Source organism: Pimephales promelas, chromosome 25, assembly GCF_988280905.1.
Source record: "Pimephales promelas chromosome 25, fPimPro1.hap1.1, whole genome shotgun sequence".
Classification (NCBI taxonomy): domain Eukaryota; kingdom Metazoa; phylum Chordata; class Actinopteri; order Cypriniformes; family Leuciscidae; genus Pimephales; species Pimephales promelas.
Genome location: NC_142793.1, coordinates 11,589,787 through 11,611,600, shown reverse-complemented (window position 1 = coordinate 11,611,600; position 21,814 = coordinate 11,589,787). Strand labels below are relative to the sequence as shown.

The 21,814-nt window shown below is 37.7% G+C and overlaps 1 protein-coding gene across 1 annotated transcript in view; it reads right to left on the bottom strand.

Moving 5' to 3' along the window:
• Positions 1–21,814, bottom strand: part of cspg4 (chondroitin sulfate proteoglycan 4) — a 73,400-nt gene that overhangs the window by 13,751 nt on the left and 37,835 nt on the right. Inside the window, exons 2-4 of the mRNA XM_039669184.2 lie at positions 19,066–19,229; positions 13,333–16,878; positions 10,678–11,145 (exon numbers count right to left, since the gene is read on the bottom strand). Coding sequence (XP_039525118.2) covers positions 10,678–11,145; positions 13,333–16,878; positions 19,066–19,229 — 4,178 coding nt within the window. The remainder of the gene's footprint in view (positions 1–10,677; positions 11,146–13,332; positions 16,879–19,065; positions 19,230–21,814) is intronic.

Genomic DNA, 21,814 nt, shown 5'->3' with positions numbered 1-21,814 from the left:
TTCTTCATGTGTACAGATGTGACGTAACGACTCAATATAGTCTACTAGCCGAGACTCTTCTTCATGTGTACAGATGTGACGTAACGACTCAATATAGTCTACTAGCCGAGACTCTTCTTTATGTGTACAGATGTGACGTAACGACTCAATATAGTCTACTAGCCGAGACTCTTCTTTATGTGTACAGATGTGACGTAACGACTCAATATAGTCTTCTAGCTGAGACTCTTCTTTATGTGTAATGATGTGACGTAAGGACTCAATATAGTCTACTAGCCGAGACTCTTCTTTATGTGTACAGATGTGACGTAACGAGTCAATATAGTCTACTAGCCGAGACTCTTCTTTATGTGTACAGATGTGACGTAACGACTCAATATAGTCTACTAGCCGAGACTCTTCTTTATGTGTACAGATGTGACGTAATGACTCAATATAGTCTACTAGCCGAGACTCTTCTTTATGTGTACAGATGTGACATAACGACTCAATATAGTCTACTAGCCGAGACTCTTCTTTATGTGTACAGATGTGACGTAATGACTCAATATAGTCTACTAGCCGAGACTCTTCTTTATGTGTACAGATGTGACGTAATGACTCAATATAGTCTTCTAGCCGAGACTCTTCTTCATGTGTACAGATGTGACGTAATGACTCAATATAGTCTACTAGCCGAGACTCTTCTTTATGTGTACAGATGTGACGTAACGACTCAATATAGTCTACTAGCCGAGACTCTTCTTTATGTGTACAGATGTGACGTAACGACTCAATATAGTCTACTAGCCGAGACTCTTCTTTATGTGTACAGATGTGACGTAATGACTCAATATAGTCTTCTAGCCGAGACTCTTCTTTATGTGTACAGATGTGACGTAATGACTCAATATAGTCTACTAGCCGAGACTCTTCTTTATGTGTACAGATGTGACGTAACGACTCAATATAGTCTTCTAGCCGAGACTCTTCTTTATGTGTACAGATGTGACGTAACGACTCAATATAGTCTTCTAGCCGAGACTCTTCTTTATGTGTACAGATGTGACGTAATGACTCAATATAGTCTTCTAGCCGAGACTCTTCTTCATGTGTACAGATGTGACGTAACGACTCAATATAGTCTACTAGCCGAGACTCTTCTTTATGTGTACAGATGTGACGTAATGACTCAATATAGTCTTCTAGCCGAGACTCTTCTTCATGTGTACAGATGTGACGTAACGACTCAATATAGTCTACTAGCCGAGACTCTTCTTCATGTGTACAGATGTGACGTAACGACTCAATATAGTCTACTAGCCGAGACTCTTCTTTATGTGTACAGATGTGACGTAACGACTCAATATAGTCTACTAGCCGAGACTCTTCTTTATGTGTACAGATGTGACGTAACGACTCAATATAGTCTTCTAGCCGAGACTCTTCTTTATGTGTAATGATGTGACGTAAGGACTCAATATAGTCTACTAGCCGAGACTCTTCTTTATGTGTACAGATGTGACGTAACGACTCAATATAGTCTACTAGCCGAGACTCTTCTTTATGTGTACAGATGTGGCGTAATGACTCAATATAGTCTTCTAGCCGAGACTCTTCTTTATGTGTACAGATGTGACGTAACGACTCAATATAGTCTACTAGCCGAGACTCTTCTTTATGTGTACAGATGTGACGTAACGACTCAATATAGTCTACTAGCCGAGACTCTTCTTTATGTGTACAGATGTGACGTAACGACTCAATATAGTCTACTAGCCGAGACTCTTCTTTATGTGTACAGATGTGACGTAACGACTCAATATAGTCTACTAGCCGAGACTCTTCTTTATGTGTACAGATGTGACGTAACGACTCAATATAGTCTTCTAGCCGAGACTCTTCTTCTTCTTCTTCACCACCCCAAAAAGCTATGGACTGCAGCTTTAAGTTAATATGTAGTTGCCAAGTTACTTGTAGTCAGTAGAATGTCTGTTATATCAAAATATAAAGTGCTAGCAGATATTAAACAGAGTCTACTAATACTGTAATGAGAGTTATTTGACATGAAGTTGCAAAGTTATAGTTCGTAAAATGTCTAAAGAGTTTTTCAAGCATCAACTGAGGCAGTCATTCACTTGCATTACATAGTCTCACAGAGATGGATTATTTTTCTCAAAATCTTAATTTGTGTTTCTCTGAAGAGTGAATATCAAGTGGCTTGTATGAGGGTAATAATATATGAGAGTATAATTATTTTGGGTGGATTATCTTCTTAAATAAACAAAAATCTACCATGGTAACTGTAGTTCCTGTTTTTTTGTAGCCATTTTTATTTATAGTATAGAAATGATAGAGGATCAGAAAAAATGAATTCAAATCACATTAACCATGATTGAATGTCACATGTCAGACTCAAACGTATGTGCTCCAAACACAAATCCCAACTCCAACTTTTTTATGTATAGAATTAACATGGTTGTGAATAAAAAAGCTGTTCTTCCATGCAGACAGCAAACAAGCTGTTTCTCAGTTGGTTTCATCACATGATTAAATGTACATCAGTCACACCAAAACTGGATTTAACGTGGGTGGTCAGGCCCTTTTTAAACAAAGCGCAGATTTGGCCAAATAAATATAATGCAAAACTGCAGGAAGCCCCACAGCTGCGAGTGTCTGCCGTATGCCGTCTGTCGTATGTCATGTGCTGTACAGATTTTAACCCATTCCAGATGATCAGAACCTAAATGCATACATACTGTACAAACTATACTACAATTACACTTCCAGGACACGACTACTCACTTTTTCTTTAGAAAACATACAAATATAGTTGCGCCACAACACAAAGTGTCTGAATAGCCACGAAAAGCTGTGCTTCACATCTTTCTGCCATAGTTTAGTCTGCATAGTCTCCTGTTTGTCAGGAAATCCATAACTCATGGCGACTGTTTACGGAAGTTGTCGTTTGTAATAGAGGTGAAATATTTATATGTAATTATCATTTTTACTTTTATTTAGAGGAGGCATTAAAACGAAAACAGAAGACCGGGAACCATTTAATCAGAAGCTGTATTCAAATTGCATTAACTGTCACCCCCCTTTTTTTTAATAGAAATGGAAATGCACATTTTGAAATGGTTGTAATTCAAGAATGCTTTGGAATATACCGTAGACGTAAAATTGGTTTTCTTTTGAAGAAGACATTTGGCAGATTTTTGTCGAAGTGAAATAAATTAAGAAAGTGAAACAGACAAAAAAATATAGAAGTTTGAGTTTATGGAAATGTACACTCTAAACAATGCTGGGTTGTTTTAACCCAAAATCGGGTAAAATATGGACAAACCCAAATGTTGAGTTAAAAATGTAATTTAAAAATTTAACCCAATTTCAACTTTCACTTTCAACTGTATATTTTTTAATTACATGTTTAACCCAACATTTGGGTTTGTCCATATTTTACCCAAATTTCCGTAAAAATAACCCAGCATTTTTTAGAGTATACAATGTAAAAAAAATAATTAACAAAACCTGGGCTACTCTAAAACGGCTACTTAAAATTTTAGGTTGATATCTAAAAAAATTAGCTTTGAGTGAGATTTTGTTTGGGCGCAGTACCAAACTTTTTCACTAGGGCACAACCAGACTCCATTACTGCCCATATAAGAGCGCCACCATTTCCATATGTGTTTTGAGTGATATGAACCATCATTTACACAATTTTCATACAATTTATGAAGTAGAGATCCTATTCAGAAGTAGTATGGGAAGATTGGCAGATTTTGATATGAATTCAACCTTTAAGAAACACATACAAAGAAAGAACACGCATGTACGTTATAGCTTCCTGCCACACCACAAATGGTAAATTTATTATATTTTCTTTGTATTTAAAACATTTTCAGACCTTTTTTTTCTAAAATAATTGAATGGATGCAATCTTTTGAACTCTTGGCATGAAAACAAACTGAGGTTTCTACCTTTTTTTCATGATTTTTCATGTTCATTGCTATTTCAAAATAAAGGTCTGAACATGCTTTATGAGTATGAAAATATTTTTGTTGCAAATTGATCAATTACGGCTCCTGTGTACTTTATTTTGAAAATCATTCACCAAATATGGAAACTAGAGATTGTAAGCTTTAAAAAAATTATATATAGTTTGTCAATATTACTTAAGGTCTTTTCTAAGATATTATTGTTATAAAAATATAATGGCAAGCATGACGGTGACAGTTAAACGAGCATTAAAAAAACACACATTTTATTCTTATATATATATATATATATATATTAGTGCTGTCAAACACTAAAAAATTTACTCATTAATTGCAAATTTGTATAATTAATCGGGATTAATTGCACATAACAATGACAATTTTTATTATATTTTTATATCGTAATTATTTATATTGTAATAATTTTGAATCCAAGCAAACTTAAAACAATCTTCACAAATAATTAATCACAGCCCTAATACACGTGCATGCACACACACACACACACACACACACACACACACACACACACACACACACACACACACACACACACACACACACACACACCCACACACACACACACACACACACACACACACACACACACACACACACACACACACACACACACACACACACTATAAACAAGTCTTAATATTGTATGCAAACATTTTCGGTTCCCATTTACTTCCATTGCATGAAAAAATAAATAAATAAAAAATATGATGAAAGTCCATGGGAACCAGAACTTTTTGGTTACTAACGTTCTTTAAAATATTTTCTTTTATGTTCCACAGAAGAAAGAAAGTCATAAAGGTTTGAAACGACATGAGGGTGAGTAAATTACACAGTTTTTATTTATGGGTGGACTATCCCTTTAATAATATTAATATCAGTTTGATTTTAGGTACATTTGATGTACAATTTGATTTACTAAACAATTTTGCCACTTTTTTTTAACCGGAAAACAAGTAAACAGCCTTTTTTGCAGTGTATGGTTTAATATGTCACAGCAAGTATGCTAACCGTTAAGTCACTAGCTTTGAGAAAACAGAAGCTTTTGTAGAGAAAACCTGAGCTTCATTTAGTTTCTGTGTAGTCAGTAAATCGTTGTGTTTGCCAGGAAATCAATACTGTTAGCGACTGTTTACAGAAGATGTCAATTTTCTAACACTGATGAAATGTTTCAGGTAACATCTTAGTGGCTGAGAATCTTTGTTTATTTTATGTTTGACCTTTTGCCATTTGATTAATATTATAGTAGATAAAGGGCAGGAAATTAGAGGGAAAAGTGGGAACTAAAGAGAGAGGAAATGTGACTCTCCTGTACGAATAGCACAGCCCATTGTTTCAGAGTGCGTGTGCTAATGCTAATCATAATGTTGAAGTCAAAGTTCTTGAGTCGAATTAAACTCTAAGTACGTTTGGCCAGCAAATTCATCCATCACTCGGCAGAATCGATTCAAATTGGTCACAGATGTCAACAATGCTAAAAAGAACAATGTCAATATAAATAATATTAAAGGGATAGTACACCAAAATAATGACAATTCTGTCATCATTTTGTCGTTTCAAACCTTTATGACTGACTTTCTTCTGTGAATCTTAAAAGAAGATAAGCTGGTTTTCAAACAGTTTCGCTCCCAATGGACTTCCATAGTTTGAACAAAAATACATGGAAATCAATGGGAACTGAAACTGTCTCTTCAAAATATCTTCTTGTATGCGCCACAGAAAAAAAAAAAAAAAAAAACACATACAGGTTTGGAGCGATATAAAGGTTGGCAAATGACAACACATTCTCATCCCAGGGCATCATATAGGTGATTTTTTGAAATTGCGTCTAAATCCGACGCACATGGCACCCTTTCGCGTCAATATGACCCGCTTCGGTTATGGGTAGGTTTAGGTCTGGGGTAGGGTTAGGCTTAGACCACTAGGAGGCGCCTTCTGGCCCATATATATCTGCGTTTCATATAAGGGTGCCTTGTGCGTTGGATGTAGACGCAATTTCAAAAGCGTCAGTATATGACGCCTTAGGATGAGAACGGGCTGCAAATGATGAAAGAACTTTCATTTTTTTGCCACTTGTTGTCCAATGTATAATCAAAGTATTCAAGGAAAAGGCCAAAGGTCGGAATGAAGCAAAATAAACTGTATACTGTTGGTGACTATCCACATATGTAGCAGAGGAGAAACGTATTCCAGATTGTCACTAATATTCTTCCTCTCGCTTTCCTTTTGAAGCCCTGAGGAGTAGAGAAATGTTCTCTACTACGCTGCATCGTAAGCTATCATTACAATCTGTCCCCTGGTGTGGGTGACCGCCGGTACACAAACCAACCGCTGACTCCACAACACAGGATAAAGAAACTCCACATTCGGCCGGTAATGAGTATGACGCATACATCTTTAATTTAGGAACAATTCCGCTTTGGTTCCATTCCTGCCCAGTAGTTTCGCTCCATATGGTATGCATTAGTTGTGTTACAGAAAGCATTGCATAACCGAAGAAAGGAAACGTAGAGCACAGGACTGCAAGAGCCAGAGCGGTTAAGACATCGTGTATTAAGATGTAGAGTGAAACGGCTGCACACAATAAAGTTATTCTGACAGCTGGACTAAAGCCACCAAAAAGACATTGATTCTGAACTTCAAATTCAATCTGTCATCCATCTGTGATCTCTCTCTCTTTCCTTCTCTCTCTGATCTGAGAGCCATGTTCATTGCAGAAGATCTGTCAATCGAACACCACTCATGTCCTGCTGCGTCTCGATCGCTGAAAGAAACGTTCAGTCATTTTCAACTTCAGACCTTCAGAATGTCTTCGCTGCTGTTTTCAATAACAATGAAAGCATCTGTGACTTGCTTTGTCATTTTGAGGCGCTTAGTTTTTGACAGAAAAAGTCAAATCGTGTATTTATACTCCAAACCATTGTTTAGACTGGATTATTCATATTGTCTGCCTCTCTCTCTCTCTCTCTCTCTCTCTCTCTCTCTCTCTCTCTCTCTCTCTCTCTCTCTCTCTCTCTCTCTCTCTCTCTCTCTCTCTCTCTCAAATATATATATATATATATATATATATATATATATATATATATATATATTAAATGGCCTCTAAAAAAATCCAGGCAGCTTAAAAAACCAACAATGATTTGACGGAATTAGCAAATTGAATCAAAGAAACGTCAAATATTAGACATATTCTGTGAATTTTATTTAAAATAAATGCATAGGCCTAAATTCAAATTCATTTTACAGTGTAAGTATCCAAACATTCTTAAGTCAAGATACAAAAATTATTATCAAAAATGTATCAAAATTATTGACTATATACAGAATATTAAAATCTGCCAAAGGGGTTTGAAAAAAAAAAAACTACTTAAAGAAGCTATATGTAAGAAATTTATTTCAATTAATCATAAATGTTCCCTGAGATGTCACTAGATTTCCCTTTTTTCATTTTAAATAGTGTGTAATGCTGCTGTTGGTGCATGAACAGTATCTGTAAAATTGCAGCGCTGAAAGTTCAGTGTAAGCAGAGATATCGTCTTTTAAAAATCAGGAAGTATATTGCCTACAAAAACGACTGGATTGGGACTACAGCTGGGTTATGGTACGTCACTAACCCACACATTTACATCAACCCTCCCTCCGGAATATGCAAAAAAGGGCATGACCATATTTCTGCGGCTGAAAATGACGATCGTAATTTAGCTCTCTGTGCTGCGCATTTTATGGAAGACAGCTTCCAGAATCTCCACGAGTTCAACACCGGATCCAACAAGAAACTGTTACTAAAACATGAAGCAGTTCCGACTTTAAAACCAGAGGCAGCAGTTGTTGGGTATTATTATATGTTGGGAAAATGTATTTTCATGTATAATTCCAGACGTAGCCTTGTGTTACTAGTTGCTAGTAACTAGTTATGCTATTTTGTGTCTACGACAAACGCGTACAAACATTATGGACCTGAATTTTGTATAAGTACTAATGTTGTTAATGTATTTTTCATGTATATATGTTTTATGGCGTTATTTTCGATTTCATCAAGAACGTAAACTTGCCAACGCTTTTCAGTATAACATTAGTAGCCAGTCAGTTGCTATCGTTGCCAGTCAGATGCTATTGTGTAAAACAAACGTGTATAAAGTTAAAAAATGTAGCAAATTATCATTCAGAAACGTTTAGTAAGAGCTGTAGTATGTGATGAGGTTCTGTTTGACTCTTTCATCGCGGCTTTCTCGGTCTGATTATGCCTCAAACTGATACTGCAGTTCGACACATATTTACTTACACCCTAATTTGAAAGTGATTGCAGTACCGGTTTTGGCCACAATCTTGCATACAGCTCCTTTAATTCAAAGAGAAAACATTATTTTTTCATACCTCATTGCCTCATATTTGTTCTTCTTATCACTTATTTTTGATAATATTTTCAGAAAACAAGACTTATGTCAATCTCTCACACGCAACACTAAAAGTTATTTCAACATATATAGTACAAATATAGTGTCACCGAATGTGCTTGAAGTTAAAAATGATCCAGTAAGTTCATCTGTTCTGGCCGAATTGCTTCTGAGTTGACCTGATCTCTGTTCTCAATGTTCTCGGTGTAAGTGCTTTATTTGTGGGATATATGGGCTAGTTTATTCTGGCCGGCGGCAGCAGGGAAGCGCAAGTCAGAGTTTCCATCAAGTTGGAATGGCAGTCGAAAGAGCAATGTCTAACCGTTCTCTCAAACAACAGCACACTCATTCGACCGCCTGCTCATTCTTTCCACTAGAAGACCTCTGGGCCACTCCGCAAGATATCATAGCGCACAGCGGTTTAGGAGGCCCACTGGAAACAAAAAGGGCTTAGAAAGAGAAGTAGTTTCTTTGAGCCTGTAAAACACTGCGAGCATCAGACAGGCGTGATCAAGGTCCGCCACAATAGCTGTTATTCTGTGAACAGCTTGTAATTAAGATGCAGAATTGCTATTTTACGCATGACTGTTCCTCAACGATACGGCAAAATACTACACGGGGATCCTGGTAGTCTCCGAGAAACCATTACACAACGCTGTTCGCCTCTTTTAATTAAAGCCAATGACAGCTCCTCTGGTTCCAGTGCTACTCTTTTATCGTGAGAAGAATTAACTCTCATTGCAGGCACAAAGTCCAAACAAACAAAACAAATAAGCCTGTAATTATGGCATCATTAGTTGTTCCCACTGTTTCCTCTACAAACAAGAAGAGGTGAAACTTCTGTCATCTGCTCACCCTCATGTCGTGACTTTCATTCTCCTGTGAAACTCAAAGCCATTTCCAAGCTGCTCGAGCAAACAATTGTGACCAGGGGCTGTCAAGGTCCACAGAAGCTCCATAAAAGGGGTCTTTACAACGCTCACACAACATTTCAAGTCTTCTGAAGTCACACGATGTAGCTTTATGTGAGGAAATTTCAGTAATTTATTGATTCTCTCTCCACTGCAGATATTATGCACATTTTCTATCTTGTCACATCAGTATAGTCGAATATAGTATTATGAGTTCATGTGGTTTGCTGTTATGGAGATTCGATGTCCTTTTTGGATATTCAGATCGCCTGGTCACAATATGCTTTCATTGTATGGTAAAAAGCAGTGTAAACATTATGCAAAACAACTCATTTTGTGTTTCATGGTAGAAAGAAAGTCAGAATTAGACAATTATGACTGGATTTTTCAGTTTGTGTCTGTGTTGAAGTAATAAAATGTCTAAAACTGAAATAAAACGAAATTAAAGCTATATATTGGCTTTTTAAACCAGGGCCACAAGGGAGGGTGTCTGTGTGTGTGTATATATATATATATATATATATATATATATATATATATATATAAATAATAATAATAATAATGTATATATATATATATATATACACACATACACAGTATATATGCAGTAAATATACACTGTAAAAAATATTTTTATGATTTGTAATCACAACATTTTTTCTTTTGTCAAATCAACTTAAATAATTTATGTAGTTCAGATAGCATAATATTTTGAATTTCTAATGCTTAAATTAATCTCCTTCATTGTATTAGCTCAATTTTTCCAGTTCAATGAACTGAAAATTTTAAGGCAACCAGATTTCTTAATTTTTTATGTTAAACCAACAATATATTTTTACAGTGTATATATATATATGATTAAATCAAACTAAAATAATTATTACAATAAAAAAATTTTAATAATCAAATAAAATGTTATAAAATAAATTGATATATTAGATTAAAATAAACTGATTAAAATGAAGAAATAAAACAGTATAAAAATAAACAAGTAAAAACATAAAACTTGATGAAAATAAATAATAAATTAATATATTCGATTAAAATAAATTATATACAATTTGATTTAAACAAAAATAAATAAATATATTCATAAAACAATTGATTAAAACAAATAACTAAATGTTTAAAATAACTAATAATAATAATAATAATAATAAAATAAAACCTAATTTAAATAAATGCAAACAAGAAAAGCAGTGCAAAAATGTAAAATAAATAAATAAATAAATAAAAAGATTAAACAGTAACTAAAATAAATACATTTAATTGGTTTAAATAAATAATAAATTTGATTAAAATTTATAATTTGTGAGAGTAAATAAATGTATACATTAATAAATACTATATAAATAAAATGTATGTGTTGGCACTCACGTCGTCCCAGGCGAAGGTGTCAAGTGCGTCTTCTTCATCCAGATACTTGATATCTCCATGCTGAGGTGCTTCCTCCATAAAAAACTCAATGTTAATGGACCTGTAAAAGGGGTGTGTGATATTCAGAATGTCCTGGGTCAGCGCCACGGATCCACCCTCCCTCACGGTGAGGTTGACCACCTGGATGGGTATGATGCGTGGGACAACGTCCACCTGCACCTCCAGATCTTCTATGGTGGCGAAGCCATTACTGACGTCCACTGTGAAGTGGTCCCGGCCCAGCAGGGAGGCGGAGACGTAAAGGATTGTGCCCAGGTTTATTTCCTCCTGCGTGAAGGACTGAATATAGTCAAGCATGGGTGACGCCGTGCTGTCCGAGTCATTGTTGAGTTTGACCACATGACCCAACCGGGGGAAGTCTTTGATGGAGTACACCATCTCTTTAGGCGGGATATCTGCCTGCTCCACCTAAGAAGATAAAAAGAAGACCTTCAAACGAGTGCAGAACTGCTTTCAAATACTGCATATCCCTACAGACAGTCAGGTCCCAGGTATCTTTTAATAAAAATAAATCATAATATTTAATTCACAATATATGGTACAGTCCTTCACTAATGAGTAAGCCTCATTTACTCATCGTCATGTCATTCAAAATCCAATTATATTTGCATACATTTAAATATGGTACATGTTAGATCATGAAACATGATCCCATATTTGAACATGAATTATGTTGAACAAGAAATGGAAATGGAAACAACATAAGGATGATTTTACATTTTTGGCTGAGCTATCCCTTTTAGGTCAGCTTAAATCTTAGGGGCAATATTAACTCTGTTTATATTAAATGGCTCTGAATGGTACATTGGAGAAACCTTGAGCTGATATCACAAATGAGATTTATGCCAATCCCTCTATTTAAGTGATATTTATGTGATAAATCCCAGAAATACTTAGAGAAAAAGTAGCCAAGATATAAATCAATGTCAGGCAGTCGCAAATATCCTAATGAAACTGAGTGGAGACTGTTTCCTCCATTGGAAACACTTGGGTAATTACTGAAAGTACACTCAGCGGAGCGTCAACAATATACTGTGGCATATCTACTGCAGAGGCTCAGCCTTTTTTCCCCTGTTTCTAAAACACAAATTTTGCAAATAAATGCAAAGCAGCTCCTTTATAGATTTATGAGTCTAGCATTCAGGGATCTTGGGAGAAGTGCCCTTACGGTTCTGGAACCTTCCACAAGTGTAATACAGCAGCTGTTGAACACAAATTATCATTAAGCGCTGTTGGAAGTCTTTGTGAAATGATCTTAATATTTATTCAATATGCGAGGTGTTTGTCATGTATTTTACAAGTGAAATGAACATGTTTATCTTCTAATGTGTTCATGTAAACGACATACAGTTATTTTCTCTTTAATTTTGGCCAAACATTGAAAGCTCTGTCTTTTTCCCTTTGGATAACAACTTATGACTGGACAAGCTCTCATTTCTGAAACACAAGTTAAAACTTTGAAACTTTAAAAAAAACAAGGAAAATTTGAGTATAAAGTAAAAACAACAACAACAACAACAACACACACACACACAAAATAATTCACTATGGTAAGCCAACAATAATGATTTAGACATTGAGCAGAAACTAGCAATTCATGTTTCAGCCACAACCACAGATGGCAATAGAGAGGGCAAAGTTTAAAGGGATAGTTCACTTTGAAATTAATTTTTGGTATGTTTTAGCTTACCTCAAGGGCATCCAAGATGTAGGTGTCTTTGTTTACAAAGTATTTTAAATTTTGATATTTTTAGGTCAAACCGTTCTTGTCTGTCATATAATCCAGGTCTATGGTTTATAGACCTATGGTTTAGGTCCAGGTCTACCACCTCAAAGATCATGCACAGAGAAGTCCAAATTAAACATGATTGAATGACTCGTAAATGTAAATACACATTGATGGCATAAGACACAAAAGGAGCGGTTTGAGTGAGAAAACGAACAGTATTTATATCGTTTTTACCTCTTCTAATCACAGCCACGTCCAAGTGATCTGAGGGCGAGGGCGCTTCGTTGTGCAAAAGCACTGGAAAGGGCCGGAAGTGATCTCTTGCGTGGTATATCGAATATCGATATATCGAAATCGTCTTCCATTGCAATTTACTGTATATCTAAATATGTTTAGATCTTCACAGTGAAGGGATATCACTTCCGAAATCTCTGTATAAACAATGAGTGACGTACACGCGCGAGTACTTGTGAGGTGAGTACTACCCTTGCCCTCAGAGTACTTGGACGTGGCAGTGGTAACAAGAGGTAAAAACGGTATAAATACTGTTCGTTTTCTCACACAAACCGCTCGTTTCGTGTCTTAGGCCATCAATGTGTACTTACAATTACGAGTCATTAAATCATGTTTAATTTGGACTTCTCTGTGCATGCTCTTTGAGGTGAACCCAGGGTAGACCCCATAAACTTACAGACACCTACATTTTGGATGCCCTTGAGGTAAGCTAAAACATACCAAAAAATTATTTCAAAATTAACTATCCCTTTAAGAACAGTTTGACTTGAAGGCTTAAACTTTGTAAACCTCTTTTTTGAAAAAATCTCGTCAACAGGGTAAGAACAAAAATTTAAGAATGGGAGCCTTACCTTTAGATGGGTTTGGTAAATAACAGAATGTTCCCCTTCATACGCAATGATCCCCTTGTTCGAGACAATCGGTGCCTCTGATGAGTGACCTTTCTTGAATATCTTAATCCTGAAAGTGCCCTCTGTGAACAAATCCTTAGCTTCCACAGAGAAGGCAAAGGAATCTTTTGAGCTAAGGCTCTGGTCGTTGTGTTCGTAGGAAACCACACCCTTAGTCAGGTCCTCTTGTGTAAATGTGGAAGATTCAATTCCACTGACTATAATCCTACCATCACTGGGAGCAGAAGTCACTTCATAGATGATCTCAGCTGCACTTCTGATGTCCATGTTGGTCTCTGCACTTAACAGACTGGTGTTTAGTGTCTGCGTGCTACCGTGGTCCATGACCATCATGGTATTGTTGGCTAGACGCAAATAAGGGTCACTTGCTTGCACCTGAAGTACAGCCGTGTTCTTGTGAAAGCCATCAGATACTTGAAGTTGGAATCGCTCACGATCTGCCCCATGGTGGACAAACAAAACCTTCCTGTCCCTCAGGTCAGCCTGGGTAAAGCGGTAGAGAGGTTGTGTCACATCTAGTGAGGAGACAATGTTTCCTGAAAGAATTCCCGCTCTCGCATAAACTAGTTGGGTGTCATTAAAGTCAGAGTCATCGTCTCTGTACAGAATGTCATCAGTGGTTAATAAACGCTGGCCATTTCTGACAACATTGAAAGGTTTGTTGATTATCCTTTGAGGCACATGGTCATTCCTGGACTGTATTGCAATGTTAAAAACTCCCCTCAGAGCCTCATGACCCTCATCTTGCCCACCATTGCCACCTCTTGAATCAAACACCAGAAAGGTGAACTGGTCATGGCTTGTTTCTGTTCCGTCATGTTTGTAAATTAGCCTGTTCAAAGAAAGATCCTCATTGCTAAAGACCCGAATTGCACCCTCGAATCTTTGCATACCCGGTGGAGAGTCTCTGAAAAGGCGACCATGTTTGGGATCTTGTGTTATTCTGAAAACAAAGTCTGTTGAAGTGGAGGTTCGAACCCAGAGGTTTTCTTTACTTATGATGTTTTCATTTCCTTGCAGCACAACAAGTCTCTCGTTGGTTAGGACAGGAGCATTAGAATCAGCCTTGATTTTGATGGGAAAGGTGTATTCGCTGGAGTACTGATCCTTTGCAATTACTTTGAACTGGAACTGATCTTCAAAGTCAGCTTCTCTGCGGACACGAGGGCTGTAACTGATGAAACCATCTAAAATATCTTGTTGGGTAAAGGTATTGCCCTCAGACAACTCTTTATCAAGCATCATCAAGACTCCCTGTGCTGGGCATTTCAGAAGCACATACTGGACTGCTCTTGAATCAGTTTGGCCCATCCTCACAAAGGCTTGTAATTGCTCAGGTTTAATGACCGTTTGCTGCCCATTTTCAACTTCCAGAGGAACCATTTTAGCCATTCCGACCATGGCAGGCATGATCTGGATGATAAATGTGTTTTCTGGGAGGATGACCTGTCCAAGCTGTGCACTGAAGTGGATAAACTCGGTCTCTATGTTGTTGTGATCGGCTGTGAGGTTGGGAATGTATTTCAGTCGGTTCTGCTCCAGATCAGACTGATGAAATAGTGTGACTCTTTTTGGTAACCCATTGCCTGAGATCAGCTGCAGTTCTCCAAATTCAAGTGGCTGAGTGATATTATAAACAACATCTCCAGTTTTTGGAGTTGCTGAAAAGGCCAGATTTTCTATTCCAATAGAGGCACTGCTATCCTGATTGATCGCAAGGCCAGTATTTGTGACCAGAGTAATCTGTGGCTGGGTGATGAGCAACTTAAATGTGCTTGACTGGCTAACAAAATCTCCATCTGAAACCTGCAGGGTAAGTCCAGTCACTTCTCCTCCCATGTGAACAAAGTAGATATTTCCTTCTTTCAGTTGTCTACAGGTGAACTCTCTTAGACCAAACCCTGGCTGTTGAGCATTCTCCAGATATCCAGCAGAAGTAGAGTCTGAAGTGACCGTGACTTTGAGGCCATCACAACGATTATCTGAGTCTGAGATTTTGATGAGGTTTGGGCTTAAACGTGTGCGTCCATTAGCTGTGATTGAGATGTGACCTGCACTGAGCTGAGGGATGTCATTGACAGGGAGGATCTCCACCGGTAGCACGTATTGGCGTGCAACACTCAAGCACTCAGGGAGATTCGTTCCATGCGCAATGACCTCCAGCTGGATTTGATCTCCATACTTTTCATTGCCATCGTGGAGATACTTGATTTTCTTGTTAACAACATCCAGAAGGGTAAACTTCTTTGAGTGTCTTGAGTTCATTTCAATCTGTCCATACCAAGGATTTTGTCGCAGAGTAAAGATGATCTGAGATTGGCGAACGCCTGCACTGTTTAGGTTAAACATTGGGTTAAGGTTTACAATGTCGACAAAGGCCTCTCCCCCCTCAGGAACTAGCAGAGGAGTGATGTCCAGGAGCTTGGAAATATTGTGGAACATTTCTGGTAAGTCATCTGTAGGGAAACAATGTCTTACATAAGTATTGTCATTGATGTATGTTACTCTTACTGGAGGTGAAGTTGTTGACTCCAACTCATCATCATAAGTGGAGTAATCGTATTCCCCTTCACATTTCATATGAATGTCTTTAGTTATCAGAGCATCCTGCAAGCTTCTGCCTTTCTGATTCACCTTGATTTCTCCTAAACATCCGATAAAGGACTCAGTTGTGAGGTCCTCCTCCACACGAGTCAAATAGGCATCTTGAAACACATCCTTCATCTTCCTTTGAATGCCTCCCAGGTACAGGTTCCCCACTAGATCCAGCTTTTCTGACCCATTAAGAGGGAATGAAACCAGTTCATTGTCCACATTTATCTGAAACACATTGGGGCTTATCTGAACTGTTACTCTGTGCCATTGATCATCATCTACTTTCACTTTCCCATTGTCCAACACATAGATCTCAATTCCCAAGTTGATTATGCCTTTCAAGTACCCTCCTGCCATTCCAATTGCAATGAAGTCTGTGTGGTGTCCTGGGTGGAAGAGCAACAGAGCATCTTCAATGGTCGTCTTCATAAGCATCTCCAGGCTACGGGAGCCTGAGCTAGGTCTGGTCCAAGTAGGGAAAGAGATGAACGAGTCCGGGCTGATGAAGCTGGTGGTTTCTCCGTCCCCTGCCTCAAATTCGCTGCTGCAGGTCTCCTTCGTGTCATAGCATACAGTATTCGCTGTAGCCAGAATATCAAAGTCATGAGATTCAAATATAACATTGCTCATGCAGCCTCGCAGGAAGGGCACAGCTGTGCTCAGATACTCCACTTCCAGGTCTCTCATACCCCCAAGGAACACACCTTGGTCAATGTTCAGGTCCTCATCTGCATCCTCAATCGGCATGAGGGTTGTGTACAAGTTGTCCACAGTCATAGTGAGTTTGGAGTCTTTCAGAATGAGAGACACATGATGGTCCAGAAGGTTACTTAGCTGGAGACCCATAGCGGAGGTCAGAACCTTTTCTCCAGATCCCATGTCAATCCTAGCCTGTAAGGAGACACACAGAAACAAATTATTAGACAGCAAAAGTAGCTGTTGAAAATCAGAAGTTAATGCCCTTTTCACTGGCATGTGGGTACTTGCCTGTGAAAAAGTAGCTGCCATGATGTTAGGGTATTGTGAGTGTTTAGTACTCCATTGTTGTGCAGTTTTTGAGCTGTTCATAGTGGTGTGTAGTGCATTGCTAAGCAATTGTAAGATGTTCTGGTTTGTTTCTTGGGGTATCATTTAAAGCAACATTCACGTCTGTATCACAAATGTGCCTGAGGAATTGCACGCTTTAAAGGGATACTCCACTTTTGTTTGGAAATAGGCTCATTTTACAAACCCCTCAGAGTTAAACAGTTGAGTTTTACCATTTTGGCGATTTTCTGAAGAATATGAGTAACCAGACAGCTTCTGGTCCCATTGACTTATATACTATGGAAGTCTATGGGACCAGAAACTGTCTGGTTACTGATATTCTTACGCAACGGATCTACGGCTGTACCACAACAATCACAATATTTATTCTCTATTATTTATTTCAAATCAGTATTTTAGCCTACATCCATTGACACAATGTTGAGGTAGCCTACTGTGTAGATATCTCTGCTGTTATGCACGCACCGCTCCTAGAGCGCGCAGTATAAGCACTAATCTATTACTGTAACATGTGCGGGAAAAATAGGCACTGCAAACGGAGTGTGTAAAACAGGCGTTAGCAAACAACAACAAACAAAGTTAAGTCTAACACAGAGAAAGGGATTCGTCTTTGGGAGAAAAAGAAGAAATGCCATTTGAAAAAACTTTCATTTCATCATTTGTGTAGGCTACTTCTAACATGTTTGGTTGGTAAATATGTTGTAAATTCAATTCAGAGTGTCTTCCGTGTCTGGAATGGATGTATGGTAACAATAATGTAAGAAGGTAATAAGAAGATACAATTGTTTGAAATGGGTTTGACTAAAAGAAAAATTTGGTTTCGTCTATAGTATAGCCTATTGACTGGGTTAAATAGAATTGCCTACTAAAAAGAGACTAAAATACAATTTTCATTGACTAGAACAAGACTATGTCTTTCGTCGACTAAAACTAGACTAAAATGTCATTGGTTTTCGTCGACTAAAACTAGAAGACTAAAAAGAGTGTGAACGTGACTAAAACTAATAAAAACTAAAATGTCAGCTTGACACAAAGACTAGACTAAAACTAAAATTAAAGGCTGCCAAAAACAACACTAATTTGCACCACCAGTAAATCTTGTCTCAATATTTATTTTTAAAAAAAATTCTGATGTAGGCTACATTTATCTTTAGACATTTTTACTACAAAACAAGACAAAGGTACTGACTAAGAATATGATTTTTCACAGTGTATTATACATGCATCCAATTGTGAAATCTGATACAGACTTCAGGATGAGTCTAAACATTGTGTAGCTACTTAAACGGAAAATATCACAGATCTCATTTCAGATCTGCAGCCTCCAAAGATGAAAAAAGTAAATCTGAGTGAATTGAATATGTCAGTAGAAATGCGTTTTTAATGATAAATCCTGCCACCGATGAAATAGTCTTGGTACCGTTTCATATTGCAGCATAATGAAGGCAGTTTGAGCGTCTGTGTTTATCTGTGCGGAGCGGGAGCCATTTTCTAGGGAGGCGACAGATGAAGAATAAATATCTCAGAGCAAACCAGTAACTCATTCTAGCTGTGGAAGGTTTTTCCATGTGTTGAGCTGAAAAACTGTGACGATCCTGTCACAGCGAAGCTGGAAGCGAATGTGAGTCATCCCTCTTCACCACAAACCAAACGGCAGCTTCTCAAAAATTCACAAGAGATTTTCTCAGTGTGTGGCTCATTCTGGGGGCCTGAAGTCTTGAAGGGCCATGATAAAATATTGGAGTTTGTATTTATTTGTGTAGTCAGTCTGGGATATAATCTGCAGTTTGAAGAACTGCACCCTGTGCTTTCTGATATAGCCAATCAGATCTCTGTTTTTAGTGCTTAAGTAGTAATTTACAATTTTTTATCCAAAGAAATGTAACACATAAAGAGCTAATTCACTGAATTACAGCAATAAAGCTACTAGAAGTCATCTTAATGAGGTGATATGAGGACATGAGCAGGGTTTTCTGACCGAAAAGTTTCGAAATTGGCCCTTGAAGGATTTGAACCCAAAATGTATCTCACCTGTAATCTGCCATTGTAGAGCTCCAAAGAGAGGTAATCTCTGTGTCCCGCCGCAAGTAGGAGTAAGCCGCTACGTCTGCCTGTTTTAAATTGGAGCGACACTTGAAAACTTGACAGGTCTTGAATGGCATCTATTCGACAGTAGCTGTCCCCAAAATAGGAAACTGCAAACACAGAAGGAGAAAGTGTTTTATTTTTGTTATTTTTATTAGAAATATATTTTAATGATGACGTGCACCGTTAATGTGTGAATGTGGAAGTGACACACGGCAGATGGAAGTTTGAATTGAAAACTTTTCCAGCTGTCTTGTCAGCTGTTGTGTAGAAAAGACACTGTTCTGAAGGGTTCCAGCTTCGGCCCCATGAGAATGTTTATATAACGGCTTTACTGCAGGATTCCCAGAGCATAGTACAGTTTGGCTGTATGATAATGTGGCCACCTGCCTTGGACTGCAAATTCGATTTTTTTCTCTCTATTGGTTTCACTCCTTTATTAAATTATACATGCATCACTCCTGGGCTGTATATCAAGGAATCCCCCTGTTAAGAGGTTTTCAGGGGCCAAATCAACAGAGCAACGGTTACATATGACCAGACTCATTGGGAAACCCCGACATGGAATTTTGGGAAGGATCCAGAAATGGAACATTCTCACAGGAACTATGGTCAAACGTCTTGGTAGAGGGTCGGGAGTCAATTTATGACTCATTTAATTCCCTAATCCCAGATCATTTACACATTTTTTTCCCCTTGCCTTGATAAAAATATACCATGATAATATTAGAGTCCACCAAAATGCTATTGATACAACAAATGGGGTGGTTGGGGTTATATGGTCACCCATATTCTTCGAAATATCTTCTTTTGAGTTCAGCATAAGAAAGACATTTATGTGGGTTTGGAACAACATGAGGGTGAGTAAATGATGACAGAATTGTCCTTTTTGGGTGAACTATCGCTTTAAAGGAATACTCCTACTTTTTTTGGAAATAGCCCCAAGGCCCGTACACAGCGCACGTTATTCGTCAGCGTTTTTCAACATGTTTTTAGTGCCATTTTCACTGACGATGAGCAGAGTGAACATGCAAATTCATTCCCTGACATTAGACGGCGGCCATTTGCTCTGCAATACAACTCCATAACAGTTTTCTTTTATCAAGATGTTTGTAGTCGCAGTCGCGTTTGTCACATAGTTCTTTATGTTCTAGCACCAACGAGAACAGCAGCTCTACATTCATCTACATACGCTACTTGGCGTAGATCTTCTTCACCGTTATGTAAGTGTGCTCAGCAAGACAGTGTCGTGTTTTTCAGCGCCCCCAAGTTGTGTTTTACTGTAACTTCAGAAGCTCCAAACACATGAGCAAAAGCGCCAATCTCATTGGTCGGATAGTTTTTGACGCGGTACGTCAAACGAAAAAAATTAACCGTTTTTTTTTTAAATGACGCTTTTACACGTGACGTTTTCCGCGTCGGTGTGCCCACTCACATTGGCGCCCATTGTTTAGTCACAAGGCCTTAAACATCGGCGAATAACGCATGTGAAATTCGTCCCGGTGTGAACCGGCATTCATTTTACAACTCCCCCAGAGTTAAACAGTTGGGTTTTCCCATATACTATGGAAGTCAATGGGACCAGAAACGGTCTGGTTACTGATATTCTTCTAAATATCAGAAATTCGGCTGAATGGGTTTTCGAAAATGATAAAAACGATTTAACTCTGGGGGAGTTGTAAAATTAGCTTATTTCCAAAAAAAGTGAAGTATCCCTTTAAAGCTACACTGTGTGATTTTTACCCCCATCTAGTGGTAAAAAGGTATATGACCATCCAGTAAATATTAGTTTCTGTTCCTCTCAATTCCGATTTCGTTTTAACTCCTACGGTGGCCAATGTAGTCCAAGATTAACATGGCTTCCAGTTCGACCTCGTCGGTGAGTGTTAACTCAAACGTAACCGCGAAAGGCGAAGCTTGAATTAACGGGTATGTCCCTCTTTGGCTAATGCACTTTCAAGATGGAGGGGCAACATGGCGACCGACATTAGAACCCCTTACCCGTATGTATTTTCAATGGCATATTAAACACTCACGAGAATGCTTTATTACTTGAACGAAGTAAATATAGCTACATTAATCAGCACATATATTTTTGAAAGAACTAAGTGTTTTTAGCTAAGATTAAACTAAAAGAGTTACACAGTGTAGCAAGTACTGATCAAATTTACAAAGATAAATTAAGGTATAAATTCATTTGCATTAAAGGAATAGTTCACCAATAGTTCACAAATAAAAACAATCTGCCAACATTTACTCATACTTTTTAAATGAATCATTTGATCAGGTTCACAAACCAGTCTGAGTGATTCATTCAGGTATCTGATTCTTGAGTTCACTCACTCTATTACTTGTCTTGAACTCGCTCATTTTTTCAGATAAAGCAGATAACAGTTCTCTGGAAAAGATTACCAGTAAATTAGTGACTGAAATGTCAGTTTGTTCCTCACACAAAGCTATTGACTTCAGAACACTTGGATTACAATCATCTGGACTATGTTCATGGTTCATTTCCATCCTTTCTGAAACTTGAAAGTAACCCTTTAATTGTAATTGCATGGAATATCAGTACATCTTTCATAAATGTTGATCAACATAAGAAATAAAGTCTGGGTTTTGGAATGACATGAGGGCGAGTAAATAATGACAGATTTTTTAAAAGTAAATTACTGATTTATCCTTAACAGAACATCTG